At 41.4% G+C, this 24,423-nt stretch overlaps 1 protein-coding gene and 1 long non-coding RNA gene across 3 annotated transcripts; one reads left to right on the top strand and one right to left on the bottom strand.

Annotated features, from left to right (window-relative positions):
* The first annotated feature begins 710 nt into the window (after positions 1 to 710).
* LOC128407347 (autocrine proliferation repressor protein A-like) lies at positions 711 to 22,965 on the top strand. 2 transcript variants are annotated; one of them, XM_053375592.1, is made up of 14 exons: positions 711 to 816; positions 2,037 to 2,186; positions 3,534 to 3,708; positions 6,332 to 6,380; positions 7,114 to 7,236; positions 8,808 to 8,906; positions 9,040 to 9,129; positions 11,172 to 11,301; positions 16,314 to 16,434; positions 17,165 to 17,300; positions 19,053 to 19,141; positions 20,043 to 20,115; positions 21,008 to 21,073; positions 22,065 to 22,965. In XM_053375592.1, exons 1-14 carry the CDS (start codon positions 795 to 797, stop codon positions 22,182 to 22,184), a joined length of 1,443 nt encoding a protein of 480 aa, XP_053231567.1. In that variant the 5' UTR covers positions 711 to 794; the 3' UTR covers positions 22,185 to 22,965. The 2 variants fall into 2 exon arrangements, with proteins under 2 accessions (XP_053231567.1, XP_053231566.1); XM_053375591.1 differs by lacking the exon at positions 711 to 816 and having other exon boundaries at positions 1,603 to 2,186.
* On the bottom strand, positions 19,317 to 20,953 carry LOC128407348 (uncharacterized). The gene is made up of 2 exons (XR_008328774.1): positions 20,781 to 20,953; positions 19,317 to 20,104 (listed from the first exon to the last, which is right to left on the bottom strand). It is a non-coding gene; the product is annotated as an uncharacterized LOC128407348 (long non-coding RNA).
* Positions 22,966 to 24,423: the final 1,458 nt, after the last annotated feature.

The following is a 24,423-nucleotide window of genomic DNA, read 5'->3' as shown; positions in this document are numbered from 1 at the left end:
GCCAAGGAAATACGGTAAGTTGCGTGGCAAGGTCCCAAACCCTCCAGGAAGTGGAATAAAGACACACGAAACAGTATTTTAGGTTAATGGTTACAGAATGTGAGTGGTATTGGCTTAGGCATTGGAACTGACGGAGCAAGGAGAAAAGGAACATGTCCTCGGCCGTGGGAAGTTTAAATAGCCTGCGTCATGCCCCTGGACCGTCCGGATTGGACAGCCTTGGGATGACGTGGCAGAGGACCAACCAATGGCGCAGGGGCTATCCTAGAGTGGCTGGGGCAACCCAGTCAAATGGGCAGGGTATAACAACAACTGTTGTTGTTGTTGCTGACATGGAATAGGATGCCCCTATTTTCATCAGAAACTAGGGACATCCTATTTTGTACAGTTATTCCTCCTCACGAAGAAGTGGGAGGAGAGAAGGCCAAAAATTAGACATGTGCATATGGGAATTGCCTTAAATATATCATTGAAAGGGCATTTGTGAATACAGAAAAGAGCAAGCAAAATGATCAGGGCACCGGAGCCCTTCTGACATTTGGGGCTTCGTAGTTTATAGTAGAATAAAGGGGGCATGAGAGGCATGTATACATTATGACAGGTGTGGTGATGGCTTTAAAAGGTGATTAGACAAATGGCTATCAATGGCTGCTAGTCATGATGCAGGCAAACAACAGTTCACGTCCTGCTTGTGTGGGCTTCCCCTCTGGTTGGCTACTGTGAAAAATAGGCCACTGCACTTGATAGATCTTTGGTCTGATCCACCAGGACTCTTCTCATGGTCATAATAATTCATGGATATTTTAAAAAATTATGGTAAGGGTCTTAAAACATGCTGAGAAAACAAGTAATTAAAGGGAGACGGGACTACCACCACTTCAGATGAAGTTGAGCATTTGCTACTAATTAGTTCCTCAAAACATTTCCCCTTCCATTCTTTTTTTTTTTGAAAAGTTTTTATTATTAAAATAATTCAGCATTAATACACACATATTACGAATATACAAACATACATTTCATACATCCTTAAAAATGTTCAAACATACCCACACTCAATCCCACAGATACTTCCTTTTCCCATCACCATCCCTCACCCCTCACCCCACCTTTGTGTTAGACTTCCAGTCTACTCAATTGCAATTTCTTTCCACTTCTATTACTTTCTTTCACACACCTTTAACCCAATTTTGTGCTTCTTTTTCTATTACACATTGTTATCCATCTTATTTAGTATTTCAGTATTTAAAACGGAACTTGTTTATTCTAATCGGAGTTCTGATTTTTCAATATGGTTTTGCAAGTATCCTTTAAACACCTTCCAGACACTGTCTATCTTCTCTTTTGAGATCCTTCCAATTTCTCCCATTGTTTTGGATATATTGTAATACTCCAATAATTTGGCAAGCCACTCTGTTTTTGTCAGTATAATACCACTTTTCCAATTTTTCACAATCAATAACCTTGCGGCTACTGTTGCGTATAAATATAATGTCTTGTCTTCTTCCTTTAGACTTCCTACCAGGAAGTCCCCCTCCATTCTAGAAGGAAGCTGTGAGTTGTTAACTGAGAGATGTCATTCTGCCATTTTGAAATGCTCTTTTTCAAAAAGTGCATAGGGGAGGTGAACCAATGTTGCAAGTGACACAGAGCAGATACAGGCCTCAGTTTGGCTACAGGCCTGAACTGATAAGTGGGAGGGTGCTTTGTGACTGGAAGTCAATAAAGAATAACTGGCAGAATTATTTCCTGCACTCATTAGATAAATCTGCATAAATGCTGTCTTGGCCATGTGATTCAGGGCCCTCCCTGCTACAAGACTTATATAAATACTGGAGAAAGTTGTTGTGACATTCATGGAAAGAACAGCTCTAGATGAAAGCTTTGGCACACACCACCAAGCCTTGTGGAACTTTCCTGCTGGGAGCAACTGTGATCTGAAGTGGGAGAACTGCTGCTGAACAAAGGCAGGTACCTCTTTCAAGGCAACTATACCTGCTTGACCATGTATGCTGCTTTATCTCTCCTCCTCCTGGCAGCCTGCCTGCCCTCTGGATGGATGCAGACAGCCCTGGATGACTACGTCAAGCAATATGACCCTCACTACAACTACACTGTCACAAAGAAGGAAGACAGGCCTGGCGTGACCGTCTATACCGTCAACATGACCTCCCTGAAGTGGCAGAATGGTGAGAGCAGCAGTTTTGAAATATGGAGGAAGGCATTTCCGCTGTGCCCTTTTTCTTTGTGGAGGATGAGAGGGAACCTAAACCAGGGAGGTGGCTGCTGGGTGGGTGTGATCCGCTCTGTGGGTGGTAAGGAAACATGAACCAGGATAACTCAGTCGGTTAGAGTGTGTTGCAGATAACGCCAAGGTTGCAGGTTTGATCCCCATACAGGACAGCTGCATATTCCAACATTGCAGGGAGTTGGTCTAGATTATCCTCAGGGCCCCTTCCATCTCTGCAATTCTATGATTCCATGAGCAGCAGTAGGTAATCGTTGGGTCTCCCTGTGGCTGGCTATGGAAGGGGAAACTGAATCATTTTTGAGACCCTAACAGGAATCCAATATATGAGTTTTAAACAGCCATAAATATTGGAGAGTTCTTGCAAAGTAAGGAGAAAGTCTCGTCTTTCCAGTCTGCTCTCAGCTTGCTTAGGGAAGGTGGCCAGAGGTAACACAGCTTAGGGTAGATGGAAGTTGTTCTCCTGATGGTCATCCTAGCTTGCGTACAGTCTTTTCTCAAAGCTGCCCTCTCTTCAGTCTTCTTTGCTAAATGGCCCAACTCCTCTGCGAGATCCTTCAACTCATTCATTTCCAAAAAGGGCACGTGAAAGCATCCTTAACATTCAGTGAATTCTCTGTCAAAGAACACATGCATCTGTAATAAATTAGGCAAAACGGGAGCAAAAATAATATACTGCTAATTGAAAACAAAAACAAAAACACACCCTTCAAGAACTTTACAAAACAAAAACAAATAACAACCAATACAAACCACCCCATTGAATCCTAGGAAGTGTAGATTATTAAGGGTGCTGGGAATTGTACTTCTTTAAGGGGTAAACTATAGTTCCCAGGACTCTTTGAAGGAGAAAAATTAAGATTTCATTGTGCTTTAAATGTATGGTGTGAATACAGCCCTCAGCAGGGCGCAGCAAGAGTGGCAATTACAAACTGGGGGGGAAATTCAGTAGTTGTCTCACAAATGAAAGGAGTTCCAGTGTGAATTCCAACCTGGGAGTAAGGGACGATGGCAGAAGTAACCGCGTCTTGAATGGGAAGATGGTGACCCTAATTTAAGGGTGGAAAACCTGTGACCATCCAGATGTTGCTGAATAACAACTCCTGTCATTCCTGACCATTGGCTACAACTGCTGGGACTCATAGAAGTTGGAGTCCAACAACATCCGTGCCCTAATGAACTTTATCATTGTCAGGGGGAGTCTAGTGCCCTTGCTTTAGTTTCTTCTTGGCTAACTCTCTCTTTCCTTTGTATTAACTAAATATCAGTTCTGTGTATCTGTTTTCAGATTCTGAAGTGGACCGATCAATCTGGTGGCATACGATGACCATTGCTGTGTCAAAGAACCAAAGGATAAAGGACTCGTGTTTGCTGATGATTGGGAATGGAAGAAATGATATTGCTCTTGATATCCCGGACTTAACTCCTGGTGATGCCATTAATGCGGCAACATCTACTGGGTCGTAAGTAAAGTGAAGGGTCACTGCGCATATCATTATTTCTACTGTGTTCAGTTCAGACTATTAAGGGAATTCGTAGTCCTACTAGGATAGAGAACTGAGCCAGTTGTACGTGCTGGAGGACTGTACCTTAGAACAAACTTTTCTGGGGTGTGGGGTGATGAAGGGAATTAGAGGCATGCATCAGATTCAGAGAAATCCTGATTCCAGGAAGGATGTCTCAGGAAGATACTGGGTTTGTCTGAAGTGAAACTGGACATATGTGAGGTGCAAATGTCAACAGTAGGATCCCTGAATTGCCTCATAGTGTCTTGGCAATTCAGACATACAAAGACAGAGCACTGCAGGAAAGTGTCTACTAAAGGCTAAACTAAATGTCTCTGAGTTTATCATATAAATAATAACACCAGTGTGAGTTGAAAGCAAAGGCAGAGCTCTGTTGTAACGGAAAGATCAATGTTTAAAGGTGCCTAGCATAGAAACATCCCTGGATCTATTTCTCAGATATTTGGCTGGTATCTTACCCAGAGATACCTCTTCCATTGCAATTTGTAGACTAACTGTCCACAAAACACTAGTTGGATGAAGTGATTCCTTTTTTTACCCACCCCAAAAACAACAACAGCTGCCATGTGGGAAAGCCAATGTACCTATTCTCCTTAAATGTGGTAGTGTTGGTGCCCTCAGAAGTGGTGACCTTGCCAGCAAATTTCATCTAATTCTGTTGACAAATTAAAAAATTATAGAACCCCCCCCTTTTTTTTTGCGTGGACAGGTGGAGTTCCCCCAACCCCAGGCGACCCCCTAGCAGAATAATGACTCAAGACAACGTGCTGTGGGATTAAAATTGCCCACAACTTTATTAAGTTTCAGATGTAGGGAGAACTTGGCTCAGGCATTGGGCGTTTATCCTTCCCAGTCCCCAGCCGGGGCTCTGGGGGACATCAGGGTTATCTAGAATGTGTAGGGATTGGGCTGGCTCTGGAGAACATATGTTCAAGCAGAGAGCCCGCCCCCGGTTTCGCCACCATCGCAGGGGAAAGCAATGACAACCTCTCGGCGTATGGCCAATGCCTCAAGACCCCTTTAATGGGGAACCCTGGGATCACCGCCACAAGGGGGGCGTGGGTCACCGCTTCACACACCCCCATTTAGGAAGATAGACTAAACGATTCTGCCCAAGGCCTGAAACCGCCAAAGTTGTGACGTTTTGCTATGGGAAAGGCAAAACCTGCCAATGCAGGCCCTTCAACAGCGACCATGACGTAGCAGCGCCCACGTACCTGTGGAGAAGAGGTTAACCTGCAAAAGAAGACTTAACTGAGGGAGGGCAGGGTGGGAGAAGCTCTGGAGCCAACTGACGCTTCACAGGTAAGATTCACCTTCTGCTGTGTGGGCAAGGCAGTCCCTCCCCTTACCTGGCTGATCCCCTGGCAATGCTTCCCCAGGCGGGATTGGGCGATTGGCTGAGGTAGGCGGAGACCTCCAGGTATCCAGCCTGGGGAGCGTGAAGCCAGCCCAAACTACCGGGAGCCGCAATGGGATCCAGGGGGCTGCGCGCGACCACATTTGATGTGTGGAGCGGTCATTTTTTAAAAGTCACACTTTGGAGGGGCTTTTATTCCTGCAAATTTCTGTCAAAAGAATAAAAGTTATACCTATTTAAAAAATTTCTCGGTTGGGAAAAGTGACAGGGAGAGCAAACAAACTGGAACTAGATGGGCCCTGAGCTAAATTAGGCAGCTTAAGAAATGCTTTGGATTGCAGTGGGCAGTTTTCTGAAGAACTAGATCAAGATATGAGCCAAATGTTGCAGTTGGTGCCATCCCTACTGAGAACTGGACAGAAGCACAATACAAATGTCTGAAAGCATCTCTGAGGGTGTTTTTGTAGCAAACATTTCCTTTGGTGATGAAACCATACAGAGGTGTTTTATTGTCTGCCTGCGTACGTCACAATGTCTCCTGAATTACTGCTGTGAGGAGGAGAAAGTAGCATCTTAAGTGTGAAGTAATGGAGTTACATTGGCAATGCATTATGAATAGTACGCCTAAATTTTTATGTGCATGTTGACAGAGAGACAAGGGCACAGCAAACAGCAATGCAGGCTTGTAAGTTAATGTCGTAACAAGATATATTTTAAATATCCCTACCATTAAAGACAAATATGCTTGAGGTGTGATATGTTTGCAGCCTGTGAGTGCAACTGGAGGAGATAATATTGAGTGCTAAATGGCTAGATAATAAAAATAAAGTTAATAGTCTAAAGGTGATCTAACCCAATTCACTGTATTCAAGAAAGTTTCTCTATGTTCATTCTCTCACATTAAAATCCTTTAAGAAACTATGATGACCATGATTTACTGTCAATTAAAACAGCGCCAACATAACAGCATATTCATATAATCTCTGCGTCCTCTGTGCAGAGTGTAATATAGAGTGCGCCTTGATTTCATGACTAGGCCATAAGCTGCCTGGAACTGCTGACTCTGGTACCTTTGACATCACGTCTGTAGACTGTAGAGGCATTTGCTTGGGTTGATGTTCTTTTTCAAGAAGCATGAATCACTTTCACTGCCTTTGTAGAACTGAAACTGTTGACTAATACTTTGCTTTGTCTCTGAAGTTGTGCAGCTCTTGTGCAGCAGATCCCAAACCAGCCAATCACCTATCGTGTAAGTCCTGTTTGATTCCCCCCCCCATACTGGGAACTCCCCAAACCCTTTTCTAAATTCTCATCTAAGAGTTTCACAGAATGAATTTGTTGGGTGAAAGGGGAGGACAAATCTTTGAATTGTGGTTTCTCTCCGTTTTTCATTTTATCTTAAATTCGTTTTTCCACGTCATTTTGTGGTTTAGTTGTTATAAAAAATATATATGCTAAAAACAGTTTAAAACAATACAGAGAACAGCAGACGCATTTAAACACAGAATCCAATCCAAAATAATGTCTTTGTTTCCAAAAAGTACAGACAGTGAGTGTCTGTCATCTTGCACACAATTCAGAAAAGTGAGAATTTTGATGGATAGCAGTGTTTTGGTTTTTGTGTAGCTGGGGAAAGACTTGGCTGGCACACTGTTCTACCAGAGGCTTCCATGACAGATTTTTTTTCTCATAATACACTCTATTGAGGAGGGCATTTACTTTCACAGAGCAAAATCCAATAGAAGTCTACAGTTTGTTCAAGAACTATTCTTTATAACAAAGTGTAAATTTCTGAGAAGAAATTGCCATTCCATTTGCAAAAGTGTTCAAAATACTAGAATTAAAATAAATTGTCCCTAGCAATGTATCTCAAAGATGTGTGTAAATCAAAGAAATACAGATCATTTAAAGGGTGGGTAACATGTTTGGGAATGCTGGGCTCAATAAAAAAACCATTAATGTTTCATCCACTTTGCCTCTAGAAATACCCCATCGAAAGATGCAAGAACAGCTTGGAAAATGATGAACTGTTTTGCTCATGGTGGAAGTTCATGAACGATGAGACTGCAGGGCCAGATGTGCTGATTTTGTTCCCAATGGTCAAGGTAACTCTGGCTTCTTTGTCCTTCCTGGATTGGCTAGCAAACAGACACTTTCATCATTATAGAGCATGTTCTTTGTTGTTTCCGGCCATCAGTGCTATCATCTGGATGGGGTGGTAGCGCAAAATTTCTACTTCATGGTTTTCACAGCAATTCTACCAGCTTGACTGCCAGGGCTTATACCAATACAGTGGTACCTTGGTTTAAGAACAGCTTAGTTTATGAACAACTTGGATGAAGAACGCTGCAAACCCAGAAGTAGGTGTTTTGGTTTGTGAACTTTGCCTTGGAAGCAGAACATGTTCCGCTTCCTGTTGAGTGTGTTCCATTTGTAAATTGAGTCCTCCACTGCTATGGGAAAGCACATCTTGGTTTAAGAACGCTTTGGTTTAAGAAAGAACTTCCGAAACAGATTAAGTTCGTAAACCAAGGTACCACTGTATTTTAAAGTGAGCTTTTTCTGTTAGTATAAAAAGCCCCCCTTAAAATTTCTTTCAGTTTCATTGAATGATAATATTTTAGAATGGCTGAAGAAAGTCTAGATTTCTTTTCAGAACATGTAAATTAAATTATTTTCTATAACTTGAGTAGATTGTTTGTGGACAAGAATCCTGAGCTATTGACATACAGTATTATGGAACATGAGCACTGTATACAATGCCATGAATTGCAGTTGATTTCAATACCTGTCTAGTCAGAGGTAAGATCCATAGAGTTCAAACAAAGGAAGAAACTTTCTCCAAAAAACCTTTGTTGTGTGTGTTAAGGGATGTGGCTATTAAAACCTGTCCATTCCTAACTATAAAAAACCCCAGAAACAGAACAGAAGATAAAACTAAACAGTGACTATTATTATTATTATTATTATTATTATTATTATTATTATTATTGCTGTCCATCTGACTGGGTTGCTCCAGCCACTATGGTTGGCTTCCAACAAGTTATAAAACCACAGTAAAATATCAGACATTAAAAACTCCCCTGTACACCTTTCAGATATCTTCTAAAAGTCAGATAGATGTTTATTTTCTTGACATCTAATGGGAGGACATTCCACAGGATGGGTCCGGCTACCAAGAAGGCCTTCTGTCTGGTTCCCTGTAACTTCACTTCTTGCAACGAGGGAACCACCAGAAGTTGGATCTTAGTGTCTGGGCTGAATGATGGGGGATATATAGGGCCGAAGCTGTTTAAAGGCCAGCGTGAACACTTTGAATTGTGCTTTGAAATGTACTGGAAGCCAACACAGATCTTTTACGATGGCCGTTATATGGTCCTGGTGGCCCCTCCCACTCACCAGTCTGGAAGCCACATTCTGGGTTAGTTGTAGTTTCCAAGTTACCAATCAGTGAGATTTATTCATTCTGTTTTTAGAATTACTCATCAGTTGGTGGTGAGTACTGTTTCTCACATTAATACACTGTGTGCACCCTCAGTATTACTTTTGCAGATTAGCATGGGGCTCCATTAAGGCTCTGAAGACAAACCTTCTGGTGATGGCATTGTCATTATGCCATGCCAACAAGTAACTCCTTTGAATTCCAGAGGATGTAATCCTTTTCTCTTGTGTACAGGCTGCTGTACGGGCCATGGACACTGTAACAGATTTACTACTGAAAGAATCTGGTGGGATGATGAACATCACAAAGTTCTCTTTGATAGGTGCTTCTAAGGTATGTATGAAGTGCAGGTCTGTGCTCCTTTGACATTTCCTGTACATTGTTTTCTTTTTGCTTCTTCTGCGCTTGCCATTCTCCGGCTCCCAGTGCACCTTTGCAACCTCATTCTTTTCTCTCCTTATGGCAGCGTGGCTGGACTGCCTGGCTTGTGGCAGCCGTGGATGGAAGAGTTGTGTCCTTTACTCCACTTGTATTTGATCTTTTGAATATCATTAAGGTGAGAATCCAGTTTCTTCACAGTAGGGAAGAGTAGAGAACTGCATAGTTCTTCCCAATAACATGCCAATAGTATTGACTTCAGATGCAGAGATTATGCTACCCTGGGCAACTTCACTGTTCGTTCATGTATATACCACCTTTTCAATAAAATGTTCTGTGGGGGGAATGGGGGTCTCCTGAAAAGAAAAATAAATAAAATGTCCAAGGATGCTCACAAAGCAGCATTAAAACACAAGAAAAATCAATGCAGTCCCTTACATTTGATACGCTGTGCAGGATACCCTTCACAACCTCTAACTCAGCTGCAGGCTGAAGCTTATAGAGATCTTGAAGACTACACACACACACACACACACACACACACACACACTATTTATAAGGTGTACCCTACCTGTCTAATAAAAAGCCCCTAATGTGGCCCTGAACTAGATTTATAGATAAGTATAAATATAGATAAATACAAGACAATCAGAATATTTTCCCAAAGAACTGGGGGTTCAAAAACAGCAAAATGCAGCTTTCTCTCAAATCTGGAAAATTAAAATATATTTACTAGAAGGCTAAGAGAGAGAGAGAGAGAGAGAGAGAGAGAGAGAGAGAGAGAGAGAGAGAGAGAGAGAGAACCATACACATGAGGAAGGGTACTCCACATTCTCAGCACGGTGCATCACTATTGAAAAGGCCCTGTCCTGTGTCCTCATAAACCACACTGCTGAAGACAAAGGGACAGCAAGTAAGGCCTTCAATAATTTTAGGAGATGGGCAGACTCATGAGTGAAGACTGTCCCTCAAATCATCTGACCCCAAACATTGCTTCATGAACTCAGACATCAGGTTACTGAGCAAGGGGAGGAAGAAAACTTTCCACAATAGCCACGATTGTGGAATTAGAAAATTAAATTCCACAATCCTGGCTATTATGCAGGGTGACCTGGGTGGTTTCAAGAATTAGAGCAACAGGGATTGTGTACAATCCAACAATAGTAAGAATGGCTACACAATAAATGTAAGGGAGATGCCATGTAGACAAAGCTGAGTACGATGACCAGCAGGTTAGGTACAAACAGTGCTATTTTTCTAGAAAAAGAGATGCTGAAATTCACCATGAATGCCTCCTTTGGTCTCTTAAAATGGCAATGGCATCCACTTGAGAGCCCTGGGTACAAATATCCATATTAAGATGTCATACTGAAATTTTCTGAATATTCTGGCCTATCAGTGGGATGGAAAGAGGTAGTTGTCAACTTAACCCAAATAAATAACCAGAAAGCCATGAGATAAACTAATATAGAGATTTGTTGGGGCTCATCCAGACTTCCTTTTGTGCCATTTTTCTAGGTACAGGTGCAGTCTTTAAAGCACCATGTCCAAGCACTTTTCTTCCTTCTTTTTTTGCCCCAAACTTCCCTGGGAAAACCCTTTTTTTAACTACTGAATTGAAGCAAACGCCAATCCACAGAAAACCCAAATTGCTGTTTGTCCTGATTCAGCATTAAAGAGTGGGTTTTCGTGGGGGGGCGGGGCGGGGGAAGTGCTCAGGCACTGCGCTTTATAGCATGGACCTATGACTAGAAAGCACAAGGCAAAAGGTAAGTGTGGATGAGCTCTTGGTCACTAGATACATAAAAAGTCTCCGAGCCATTTGTAGCATATTTAAAAGCGTACGTAAAATACATTAAAATATAAACACGTTTACACAAAAACATAAAATGCATAAAATATACATGGAACAACCCCTCCATAACAGTGATAGAAATGTTAGGGAGCCCACATACAGCAAACAAAATTTTAGTACACTAAAAGAGGGTAAGCTTTTACATAGCACCTCAAAGATATCAGTAGAAGTATCAGGTAGACCTCATAATGAATGTTGCTGCTATAATGTAATTGCATGTCTTGTTTGGAATTTTATCAGCTTGGCCCTGCTAGATCTCGTGACTGTCCTCCATTTGATAGGACTTCAAGTTCTTAAGATATAACATGTGCTATGTGTGAAGTCATAGGTGTACACAGAATTCACTTCTGTCTGTTTTGCTGTAGAACTTGCACCATCAATACCGAGCATACTGTGGCTGGTCATATACCATGGAGCCTGAATATGAGCTGAATTTAACTCGACAGATAGACACTACACGGTTCGAGAATCTAAATTCATATGTTGATCCTTATGGTGAGCAGTTCTTACCTTCTCAGACTTTTCTGATAAATGAAGCGCTAGGAGAAGAATCGCTACTCATTGGTGGGGAAAACATCCCCAGGGAAAAGGAGGTCATTATGCAGGGAGTTAAGGAGCAGATTTTTTTTTTATTTCTTTTTTTTATTATTAAATATTTATTAGCATTTTCAAATAACACACAACAAACAAAAACAAAAAATAAACAAAACAAAAAACACAAAAATACATAACATTCAAAACTAAACAAAAAAAAAATAGAAAAAACACATAAAGTTTCTAATACTTATTATTCTTAACCTTATTTCTCAGACTTCCTCACACCTCCCCTTCTTGTATTCCAATTTAAATTGTCAGTTCAGCAAGTCCTTAACTTATTTCTTTACCTTAGCTTAAACATTTGTTCTAACATACTATTGCTTTACTTTACTTCTTTTTTCCATTTCTTCAATTTATTTTTAACAGCCTTATTTTCAATTAATTTAAAAAGAAAAGAAACCAATTTTACCTTATTAAAGTTACACATCAATACTTATACCTCATTAATTATTCTTAAACCTTTTTCCTAAAGTCGACCAAAATTTCCCTTCCACGATTTACCCAATTTCCTTACCACTAACAAAAAATATAAAAAGCAAATTATCCTTATGTACCCTTTGGATTCCCAACCTCCACCCACCCTTTTCCCGGTTCCAGTCCCCAACCAATATCCATCAGTCTTTATATTATTTATTTAGCCTGGAGATCTCACATCCGAGGCCCTTATATCTCTCTCAGTTCCTTTCTGCCGGTCTCTTTGATAGTCCTTGATGTTAAACCCCAAGTCTCGGAGGGGCTCCGGCCCAACAGAATCTATGTCGCTTCCAGCCAGTCCTCCATACTTAAAGGCAAAGCCTATGGGGTGCTCCAACTCTTGTTTCAAATTTCTTTCAAATCCAGATGTCCCCAAAGCTCCAGCTTTCACCAACAAATTTGTAATCCTCAGGTCTTCAGATCTCCTCCAAAAGGGATCTCTCCATTTTCCAGACTCCCATTCAGACCAGGCTTTCCACATCCAATTTTTATTATCCTTTTTTATCATCATGTCAGGCCTCATATTGTAACTCTCCTTTGACTCCTGCAAATCTCCTGCTCCTCCTTCATTTTCTTCAAAAACAACATATTGCTCCATCGTATCTACACTTTCAGTTTCATTCATTTGTTCAGTTGAATGGGCTTCCTGTTTCAAGTCCTTATCAGGCTCAAAACTGTTGTTTACTGTCCAGTGTAGTAGTGATACCTTTGTAGACAAAGCATTGTACTCATCTTGCAAGTTTCCCAAGAGAACGAGTGCTCTGTCCAATTCTGCTTGGATTTTACATACTCCAACCATTTTTGTGATGTAATGTCCCTATTACCCCTCTAGGGGGATTTTAGTTCCTTGATGTTCCTTTCAGCTCAAAACCAAAAGTCCAGTTATTTTGTATCAGCCCTCCTTATTTTCAACAAGTTATACCAAGTAAACCAGCAAAAACAGCAGAAACAATGTTCTCTTTTTCCAGCTGACAACTAGCTGACTAGCAGCTCACTTGACAGCTGTCAAAATCTTCAATGCAACAGGCTTTCTCATAGGACATTCCCGGGTCTCGGGGGGGGGGGTGAAATTTCAGCTCCCAAAATTCTTTTTATCCTCCAGTAAATCTTCTTATAGTGTCAAAACCGTGAAGTCAGGATCTTTCATTAAAAAACAAAAAACAGATTCTCTCGACCTTAGCTGCCCAGTCCTTTGCTTTAGATTGTTTACAAAGAGGGGGGGTGAACTTCCTTTTTAGCCCCTTCCCGCTCGTTCCAAATCCAAAATTAAAAATTTTTAAAGTTCCAATCTCCGTATTACTCACGGGTTTATATTTTAGAGTCCAATCGGTCTTGGAAGAAGTTGGCGCTCTCTGTCAATGGCTTGCGGCTTCACTCCGTAGGCGAGGGAGTACTCTCAGCACCACGCCTCACCCTGCCTCCGTTCCGAAGCCTTTAAAAAGGCTCCGTCGCGGATTGGGGGGGCGCAAATGGTGCCCGCCGAGTCTCTGTGTTCACAGGCATCCGCGCCTGTGATTTTAAGGGTCCCCGCTTCGCCGCAGCGGCCAGACCCAGACGCTACGGAGCCGATTCCCTCCGGAGCTCGGAGGGAATCCGCCATTAAACAATGGCGCCAACCCGGAAGTCTTAAGGAGCAGATTTTCCCCATTCCTAAAAATGCCTGTATGCATCATAAAGGAATAGTCGTAGGCCAGGCTCCCATGGATTGCTGACATGGCCATAGATGAGAAAGGACCAGATTAATGGGGGCCAATGGATGGTTTCATAGAGGGAAGTAGAAAAGGGTACTGATTGATCCATTGCTGCTTGTCTAATGGAATGAGCTGCCTTGTCCCCCCCTTGTGTGCTATTCCAGGGGTTATCCCAACCCCCATGAACCAATTTAGGGCAAATGAGAGAAGGAGAAGGGGAGAAGTCACATTCTTCTAGTGGATTTGCTCGGCTGTCTGCTGGTAGGACTGGAAAGCCAAACTGATGATTGCTTGAGGTATTCAGTCTGTGCAGATCTGGGGAACCCTCCTATTGCTTCCTTGATGACCTGGGGAACATAATACCAAAGATGCAAATGGCCAAACAGCATATATGCTACAGAATGGCTTCCTTTTCAACATTGCTTTGCTCTATGGTTTCAGTCATATTTTTGTTCCATCCTGCTAGGGAAGAATGAAGTTAGCAATGTCCCGTCTGTTCTGTATCTATAAAACCAGAGCCAATTCTGTTCTTTTGCAAGTCAGATTCCACCAAATACATAATTATTTCTTTTGTTGTCTACTATGGTGAATTTTTTTCATATTTTTGTTGTAATTATTGTCACTATTACTACATAATTTCACACCATTTATTTCAGTGTATTCTATGCTTTTCCTGATAGAGTGCCTGTTATGGTCAATTAAGACCACAGTCTTTCACACTTTTAAAGTATCTAAATGTTCTTAGTGGGTCGCCATTCTTCCTTCCTTCAGAGTAAATGAAGCAGCTAATGGCCCATCAATTAGTGGTCCCCCTGCAGGGTCCCAATATTAGCCATCCAGCTTTCAGAGGGGGTGGGAAGAGAAATGTTAAAATTAAATGGGAAAGATAAATCATGAAGCTGAAGACATTGTGCAGATTCTTCTCCCTTACTCACATTCAACACTCCCCACCCCTCAGCCATAGCTGTCAACTTACAGATTTGAAAATAAGGGACCAGCAGCCTTGAATAAGGGACCAGCAGCCAAAATAAGGGACCTGCAGCCTCACCTGTTCCAGGCACTCCAGTCTTCCTGTCCTGCTGCAGTCTGGTCAAACTCATGCTGGTAGCTTCGAGAACACTGTCCAACCAACTTTGTAACCAGAAGTTCAACTGAATAGAATCTGAATCACATGCACCACGAGGCCTATGCAGCCTCAACTTAAGATGGCTCCCCAGCCTGGCTTTGCACTGCAAATTTTGCAGCAGCATGTGCAACAAAATGGCGTCCAGCATTCAAAACCCCCCTCAGCTTGCATTAACTAGCCACACACAAGGCATGCAAGCTCCACCCCCCAGTCGTTCTTAGACTTCTTATTGGGTGAGCAACACAGCCAAGCAACACAGTTGGAGCCTCCTTCCTCCCTGGCCGGCAGGAAGGGAGGGAGAGGAGCTGCTTCCTTTGAAATTTAAGGGACGTCATTTAAGGGACATCCATCAATAAGGGACAGCAGCGGGACATGGCGCTGGAATAAGGGACTGTTCCTTCAAATAAGGGACACTTGACAGCTATGCCCTCAGCCACAAACCTCTGCCAACCTCTTCTTCCCACCCTTGGACCCATCTTACTTTCCAAGCAGGCAAACATGGAAATGGCTGCCTACAAGATGGTCCAGATCTGCATTCAGATGTGACCCACACACTTCCTACAGCCCATTCAGATGAAACCCCCACATCTCCCACACACCCGTATTCACTGACAGTATTCGAAGCAGAAACCACCAACATGCCAAATACAGTACCAAGTGCAGGGGAAAGGGAAGAGTCCATCCTTCTGCTGACTTTTGAAGGTTGCCACCAGCCTCACCAAGAGGAAATCAGACATGATCAGTGCTATTTTTCAGGAGGTACTCAATGGTACACAGTACCAGCACCCCCCCTATTTGTTAAAAAGTGTGATATGTACTCTAACAACTTCATGGTGAGTACCGGCATCTTTTTTTTTTCTAGGGGGGAAAGCACCGAATGTGATGGACAAATGCTGGTGACACCCACCCTACCTTTTGGGGAGATGGGAACAATGGAGGGATGGGACACATTCTTTGGAAGGAGGTGGGCTTCTCTAGGGCTAGATCCATTATTTTGTCATTCAACTATACAATCAAACTGTTCACTGATTAGAGCCTTTTGCATGCTTTCCTTCAGCAACCTCCTTTAAATACATGCCCCCAAGCTTTCAGCATTCCCCCTTTGTCCCCTTCCCCTTCCCTGTCTATCCTTCAGCTACTACTAGCATCATTAAACTACAACAATCACAGTGGGTTGTTTTTTTTTTGCAGTTAAGATGTATACAAATTTAGTTAAACAGTTAAAATAAATACATAAAGAAAGAATCAAACTGTGCAAAGGAAGTATCAAACTTATTAATTTTAATTGGGAAACAAACAATATACCAATTGCATTCACTTGACTGATTTAGGTTTCAGACCTCAGGGTATAGGGCGGTATATAAATTCAATAAGTAATAAAGAAGCCAAACAGACATACGAACTGCAGCAATTTCTACACCTTCCACATCTCTGTATCCTGTCCCCTGAACATATACACCTGTTTAGGGCTTTGTGGTCCTTACTCTGTTCCTATTATTTCCCATTACTCCTGTGCAATCTTGTTATCTTTTTATGATGATTTATGATAAAACAAGTAGTAATTACTTGAGAATTGCATGTTTTGCCCATTACTATAACATTTATTTTTCCATCCCCAGCATATAATGAGCGATACTTAAACAAGTTTGTGTACATAATCATTGCAACAGGAGATGAAATTTTCTTACCTGATTATAGCCGAAATTTCTTTCCTCAGCTAGCAGCAAAAAAATATTTCCGGTAAGTTCATACTGGAAAAAATACCAAATTCTCTTTTTTAGATGAAGGGCAGAACCCATCTCGGTTGTTAGTTAGGCAACAGATAGTTTGAACTCCAGATTCGTAGTTTTGGGTGAAGAGAGATAATCTGAACTGAGGACTTATAGCTGATTCTGCCCTCTGTGGTGTGGGATCCTGATCAAATGGACACCAAGCAATCCGTGCTGTGCAAAGCCAGTTTCTGCTATAAGATTTTAGAACCATTAAGAGAAGATGAAAGGCAATTTTGAAACAAATACAATGGGAGTGTTTAAAAATAATCTCTACTGCTCTAAAACATTTCATTTGTTTTAACCCTCAGTAATACCTAGCTCCTCATAGTTTTGTTTGTGAGTAGGAGATCTATTTTGCCTTCTTCCCTCTGCTTCCCCATATTTTAAAAATCACATTTTACAAGACCATGTATTGTGTACGAACTTTTCTTAGTACCGTATATAATAAAATTGTAAAATTGTCATTATGCTGCAGTTTGTAGAAGTCACGCTAGTCTTCCTTCATCAGGCCTTCTTTTTCTATATGCTGAGTAATTTTGTCTTCAATAGGGTCCCCGCCTGTTTTTCTTATATATTTCTCTCTGTGTTTTCTTTTCAATGAGGGAAAACTCAGGAAGCTGTGATTAGATTGAACATGTCATCTTTGTCTATTGCAAGGAAGATATTTCTTTTTCAAAAACCTCTCTTTTATCCTGCAGGGCCATTCCAAACACTTTCCATGCGATTTCATTACGCCCACTGATTAGATTATCTATCTTGGACACGAGTATAGCCTTTTATCTCGCCACCATACAGAATCTGAGCATGCCCCAAGTTTCTTGGAACCTGACTGAGGTAAGAAAAAAAATGATACTGTGTTACTGAATGACAGAAATAATTCAGGCATAATGCTTGTCTTATCACTTACATCAAGCCAGGAGCAATTAAGGAATCCTTAATTGATGGAAATTATAATGAAGTGTGGTCCTTTACTAAGGACACTCAGTTGAGCTCAAGTTTCCTAGGAAGTTATCAGTATTTTAAACAGGCTGTTATGATTATAGGAAAATCAGTCTTGATTAATGTTGTCCTTCAACAACTGATTGGAACTGATTTAAATAATTATGACATTTGTCTGTTTTCAGAGTGTGGTTGGTTCACTTTGAGCTTTGCTAGTGAATATCAGAAAGTTGTGACATTTCCTTCTGGCCTCCTATCATTTTATTTTTTAATTACTGTATCAGAATATGTGGTTCAGTAAATGTAGTGTGAATATGCCCTTGGAAGCAAAGCACAAAGAAAAATTCCAGGGTCTTAATTTATTTGAAAGGTGTGGGTTGACTTTATGCAGGCTGTGGCCTGAGACAGTCTTTCACACAAGCCAACTGAATCAATAGCTGCTGTCAAATTGAATATCCTTTGAAATCTTTGGAAGCTGCCTAGGAAGGGCCATAGCTCTGTGGTAGCGCATTTGCTCTGCAGGCAAAAGGTATTTGGTTCAATCTCTGGCATCCCCACATATGGCTGGGAGAGAATCCTACCTGAAATCACCCGAGAGCTGCTGCCAATCAGTGTAGACAATACTCAGCTAGATGGACCAATGGTCTGACTCTCAGAATCACAGAACTGTAGAGTTGGAAGGGACCCTAAGGGCCATCTTGTCCAATCCCCGGCAAGGAGGGGCTCTTGGGGGTGGCAGCCACACATTTCCTGCTGTGATTGATGGATTCCCATTAGCAACACATTGGACAGTGAAACACACACACACACACACACACACACACACACACAAACACACTTCTTTTTATTGCATTTTAACTATTTGCTTCAAATTAAAGCAATAGATTTCACTCAAACTTTATTGCCAGGTACAAAGTGAGCACAAACACACAGTTCCATGACTCTAAGGCAAGCAAAGATATAAGGAGTCTCCCCTGACACCCATTCTGACTGCCGGCTCCTGGCCAGGATCCCTATTTTGCAGGGACAGTCCAGGATTTACAGAAGCCATCCCAGTTTCTGATTTGATCCTGGACTGTCCTGCTTTTCCTTAGGACATCCCTATTTTCTTCAGAGAAATGTTGGAGGGTATGGAGTTGCACGACCCCTAAGCCAAAGAGCTAAGTAACTATACAACCTTTAGAAGACATCTGAAGGCAGCCCTGTATAGGGAAGTTTTTGAATGTTTAATTATGTTTTTATATATGTTGGAAGCCACCCCGAGTGGCTGGGGCAACCCAGTCAGATGGGCGGGGTATAAATATAATAATAATAAAATAGAATAGGCCATCCCTATTTTCATTGGAGAAATGTTGGAGAGTATGGGATCCCCCCCAACCCCCCCCCTAAAACTCCTTTTCCAGACTGATAAAGGCAAAGGGACATCAGTAGCCATCAGGAGAAAGCAAGAAACTCATATTTTGTCTCCTGGCACCCTGCTTTGGGGATTTGAACTGAAAATTTTGTTGCCATGTAGAGAAGTGCCTGCTCAAGGAATAAGTCAGCTTCTTATACTCATATAGGAAATTGTCTCCTGCAGACAGTAATAGCAATGGATAATAGCTTGAGGAGCACTTGATTTTTCTGTCCCATTCTCTCTTTTTCTAGACAGATACCAAAGGTGTTATCTATCTATATACAGATCAGGTGCCTTCAGCAATTAAATGTTTCTTTGCTGACACTGGGAACTCTCAAAGGTAGGATTATTTAAGAAATAGTGTATATAATGTATTGATGCATAAAATGATATTAAAACATACAATGTTGATATAAACATACAAATAAGTAAGGATGGACAAATTTGGGGTCGCTTAGTTTCTGTTTTCTACAAATCTTATATTCAGTTGACCCCACTTCTACTGCAATTTACAATTAAATTTTTGCCAGCATTTTAATGCATATTTCTTCTTAAAAACACACATTCTTAACATACAATTTTGACAAAAATGCACATTTTTGCAACCGATTCCCCTTAATATAAGGTTATTTTATGTCATCTTCACAAACTGTGAATTTTTATGCACACTTCACCCTAATACATGCATTTCTGTGCACATTACTTTGCTTGAGAACTGCATTGCAAACTTCATGGACGTGTGCCTCTTGAAGGATGTCTATGTTTTGGTTTCCACTTTATTTTTCAAAGTGTGGAACATGTAGGATCAGCTTTAAATCCCTACAAAGAAGCCATTGGGGGTGTTCTCTGCCTTGCAATATTTTCTCTCTGGCAAAAAAAGAAAAGAAAGCAATCTGAGTGCTCTTTGTGTCAGTGAACAGCGCCACAAAAAATATAGTTTTTATTCTTTGCCAAAAATCCTTTTGTATGTTTTCAAACCTGCTAAACAGGGTTCAGGAGGGAATTCTCTGGGTGGGTTACTGAGTATGCTCTGGAACCTTTGGGATCAGGTTGACAATGTTAAAGGACCATCATAATGGTGAGTTGTCTTGCATAGTAAATAAACAGAATTTTTATTTTCTATCATCAGATATATCCCTTGTGCTGCAATAAGTGAAAGGTTGCATTCTTGGTGGTACTTAACTCAAAAAACTAGCTTCTTCAGTGCTCACCGTTCCTCCTCTTTCCTATATAATTCTCAGGCGAGACTTCAGGTGGTCCACAAGTGCTGGTTTACGAATCATACCTTGGTTTCCCTGTGCGGCTGAGAAAGTGGTAAGAGGGTTTGTGATTTAGGATTTCTCAATTTCTTCACACAGCTGAAGAGGCCAAGTCTCCCCACTCCAAACACGCACGCACAAAACTGGGCTTCTGTTGTAGAGATATTAAATTTCCTTATATCTCAAATTTGCTAAATGCTGGGGTCCCGTCCCCCCCAGGATAGTGCATTCATTTCAGATAATTGTGAGGTGTGTTGCACAGGATCCTGCTGGTTACTATTAGTGATTGGCTGCCCAACAATGCCATTGCTCTTGCTTTCCCCTTGGATGAGCAAAGGTTCACGTTTTGCAGTCTGGAGAGACCCTGCTGTAACACAAATAGGATTCCTTCATTATGTTCTAGTTAGCTGGAACATGGTCTTTCCCATGGGGGAGTCCATGGGATGGTTTCATTTCAAAGCCCAGCAGAGCCAATTTCCATCTAGCATTGCCCAGAGAGATGTGAGGAAAATAACATTTTCTTTATACTGCACTCCTAAAAACACCCATATACATCCCAAGGGCCATATAGAAAGTCTTCAAGGGTCACATTTAGTCCCTGGGCCTGAGGCTCCTCTTTCCTGATGTGACATGTTTGTAATGCTGGTGTGAGAGCCTGCTCTGTGTAACAAAATGGGACAAGTTTCTGTCTATTGGAAACTTGAAGTGATTGAGGTTCACCTGGAAGAAAAGTGGGATCACCCTCCGCCCTACCCTGCCCCACTGAGCACAGGCTCCATAGCTGTTCCTCTGTTGTCTTTCCTTGGAACAGTGGAACCAGGAACCTCACTTCACCTCACTCTTCTCCAGATTCATACTAATGAACGTTCTAGAATTTCTTAAGTGCAATGTGATGCAAGAACTCCTGTTCACTTCTCAGTGCCTTCTTCTATCTCATCTCTTTGCAGGAAAATGGTGTTTATATGGCAGAAATGAGCAAGCCACTATTGGGATGGAGAGGCTTTTTTATTGAGGTAAATATCAGCTCCATGGAGTCTAGTATTTGATTCTCCCCCCCCCCTCTCTCTCTCTCTCACACACACACAGACACAGTCTGGTTGTACTGAGCACCAGAACTGATGGAATGTCATGTACGGACATTAGTACTAGACTGTTAAAGAAGGAATCAGGATAGACATCATTGGTCTATGATTCTCAGATCACACATTGTCCACCCCATTCCAGTACCAAATCTTCATCACCAACCCAAAAAAAGGTTGGCATTTGCAGCTTTTTCATTTGCAGCTTTTTCAGCTAAAGCAGAGTGATTGTCTACAGGGGCTATGAGCGGTAAATAGTTTTCCAAATCCCTGTCCAGGCATTAAACTCACTGGATGGTGTAATTAAGCCATGGTTTCTCCTGTTTCATTCCTACATTTCTTGTAGCATGGAGAAAACAATACTGGTCTACATTACGTACCAGTGACCTCAGCTATTGGTTCCATCCCTTTCAAAATCAAGAATAATGGATGTTTCTTTTACCTGTTTGCATGTAAAAGATAAAAATCGTCTTTGTATTTTTTTGGAGAGCTTTCTCATTTTGTTTCTCACAGTTTGAATGTTCACCTCAGGATTCAGATGAAGCTGTTATACAGCTTGTGTTTAGTGAGAAATTCTTTAGGTGCTATAAAACTATCTAGAAGACTTAAGGCAAAAACTGGAAGTACCAAATGCTTAGCTTGTCATTCAGTCTAGTTCACTCATTTTACCCTTCTAAGAATGATCCATTCTGACTACCATGCCTGAAAGCTGGGTATTCATATATTACTTGAAACCAAGAGACAGAAAACTGGTGTGCAACCAGCTACTTGAGAAAGCATGAAGTACTTTGCCATAAGGCACTGATGTAAATGTAAGGCATAAAAATTATTTCTTAACTATGCCTGTGCTATAAACTTTCAATGCAGCCTCCATGCCATTTTTTGCAATGGAACATACTAAGAAGAACTGCCATTTCTTTTCCAGGTAACTTTCCCTGGACCTGAGAACAAACCACATGTTTTCACTTCGGAGGTTCACATTATCCCAGATACTTATCCATGTGAAGACTGCCAGGGAGAGGAGTGCTATGGAACGCTAGTGTGACATCCACCAGCGATGCTGTGGCTCCTGCTGGGGAAGACATGAGATGCACCTAGAAAAACGTGTGGAGGAGCAAGTGGGCAGAGAAAAACCTTGCACAGAGAATGCATAGGTTCAACCTCAGCTAAACTGAAATAGGTGTGGGATGGGGAATGTAATATCATGGGGCAGGTGAGAAAGTCGGTCACAATCAGGAGACCTAAAGGACTAGCTATGGTGGCAATGGGAAATGGGTAGGGGGGGTGGATGAATGAGAAATACTGGGCATGGGAGAAAGGGCTTGGCTCTGCAGAATTCTGAACAAGTAACACAGCAAAGGAAAGTGTGCCTTTGTAATCCCCAGATCTCTGGATCACAAGAAAGAAAAGCACTATCTTCTGTTAATCTTCACTGAAATTCTGTACAAGTATTGGAGCATTTAGTGCAGATTTAATACACAACTCCTTAGCATGGATTTAAGATAGTTTAACTTCATAGACTTCAATGGGAACAAGTAGCCTCTAATCTAAGTAATTGATTATAACTGGATTGTAAATCATCATGTAAAGTGACTGAATTTAAATTCCATGTGAGTCAGAGAACAAATGAGTGGCTTCTTTGGCTAGCTGTTATCTCTTCATTTTAGATTCCCTTCTGATGAATGGAGATGATAATAAAGTTGACTATATTTTTGTGGCAGAAGTGAAGCCACCTGCTGGGGATTTCATTGCCTGATCATTTCTTGCTGTTTTCTGTTTGTTTTCTGTTTGTTAACAAGTAAAGGTTGTTTCTGGCATTCCTACCATTGCATTGGGTGACAATATCTTGTGTTCTGAAGTTGCATGCCTATTACAAGCAATGTCCTGTTGGAATACATAATTGCCAGACAGCTTAGCAAGTTTGCATTAGAATCTCCACAGCGTGGGAATACAGAACATGAAAGGAATCTGCCTAGAGATAAGGAGACCCAGCAACAGGCTCCCTTGGCCAATAAAGTGAGATGAGCGCCGCAACCCCAGAGTCGGCCACGACTGGACCTAATGGTCAGGGGTCCCTTTACCTTTATCAAGTTACTAGTTTTTGTTCCTGCTCGTCATCCAGCTGGGCAATCTCAAGGGTTGCTCAACAATCCCTATGATACTCTGCTATACTCTGCTAAGCTGTGGAACAGGCAAAAGCACTTCGAAGGTTCAGACGGTTCCAAAAGTTTTAACATGTCCTTCCTTCAATATGATATGGTTGAGCCTAGGAAAGCCACAATTTCCCAAGATGGTGAAAAGCATGCTGACTCTCAATGTGCTTTAAGGATGCAGTCAAAAACAGAACACTTTGAATTTCTTATACATGGCCATTTGCTAACCAGAACAGGATCAAGCATACCAAAAGTTTGCCATCCCCTGATGCAACCACCACTTGCTCCATTATCCTCCTGTAGCTGTTGTTAGTGAAATGCTGAGCTACAGCTAAAGGCACAGAAATGTTTATATAGTCCAATCCTTCTGATGGGATCTGAATGCATGAATGGAGCAGGCCCCCTGAGACATCATTTACACAAGTTATATGGGAAAGGGTTGTCTGAAATTCCTTACTGTAGCTTAGAATGGACATAGATAACTTGTTTGTGACCCTGAAATTGTATACACACGACCTACACTAAACATCCTTTCTTCCTTTTGCATTGAATTGTGCGAGAATTTACTTGGCAGCTGCAGCTCACAAAATTTAATGTAGGGGTCAGAATCTCAGATAAAGTTAATGCACCTATGAAATTATTCTGATTGGATTGTTCAGGAGGATTCATTTATTTTAAACTTTTCAGTAGTGAATTGATTGATTAGCTGTTTTAAATTGCTTGTAAAAGTATGTATTCCAAATTAGCTTAGCCAAACAACTGCTGGAGAAAAAGAAGTACATCCCGAAGTTTGCTGAGAAGGGCCAAAATGCTGCCTAGGAAGATCTCCAAAGCTGCATAGCCAAGCATATGGGCTAAAGGGTACTTGTCTTGCCTGTGGAAAAGTACTGAGCTGACATTAGGAGCTGACATCTCATACTTAAAAGAAGTGTAAGATCAGTACAAAGAAGTGACAGCTTCAGAGAAGGAAACAGCATCTTGAGATATATATATAAGAACAAGGAACAAATTTGCTTATGCCCAAGGTATCCCTAGACATGGAACATGAACTATGTGAAAATGATATAATTTGCAGCTTTTGTTAGAATATTGGGTAACTATTTTAGATTATCAGAACTGGAAGTACTGTGG

This window comes from Podarcis raffonei, chromosome 2 (genome assembly GCF_027172205.1).
Source record: "Podarcis raffonei isolate rPodRaf1 chromosome 2, rPodRaf1.pri, whole genome shotgun sequence".
Taxonomy (NCBI): domain Eukaryota; kingdom Metazoa; phylum Chordata; class Lepidosauria; order Squamata; family Lacertidae; genus Podarcis; species Podarcis raffonei.
The sequence above is the reverse complement of the archived record's forward strand: the minus strand, read 5'-3'. Positions and strand labels throughout refer to the sequence as shown.

What these genes read in the sequence shown, in the direction of transcription:
- LOC128407347 (XM_053375591.1), top strand. Translation starts at nt 2,003, where the DNA reads ATGTATGCTGCTTTATCTCTCCTCCTCCTGGCAGCCTGCCTGCCCTCT. An exon ending in CTCCCTGAAGTGGCAGAATG is followed by an intron (nt 2,187 to 3,533) that starts GTGAGAGCAGCA and finishes ATCTGTTTTCAG; the next exon opens with ATTCTGAAGTGGACCGATCA. An exon ending in ACCAGCCAATCACCTATCGT is followed by an intron (nt 6,381 to 7,113) that starts GTAAGTCCTGTT and finishes CTTTGCCTCTAG; the next exon opens with AAATACCCCATCGAAAGATG.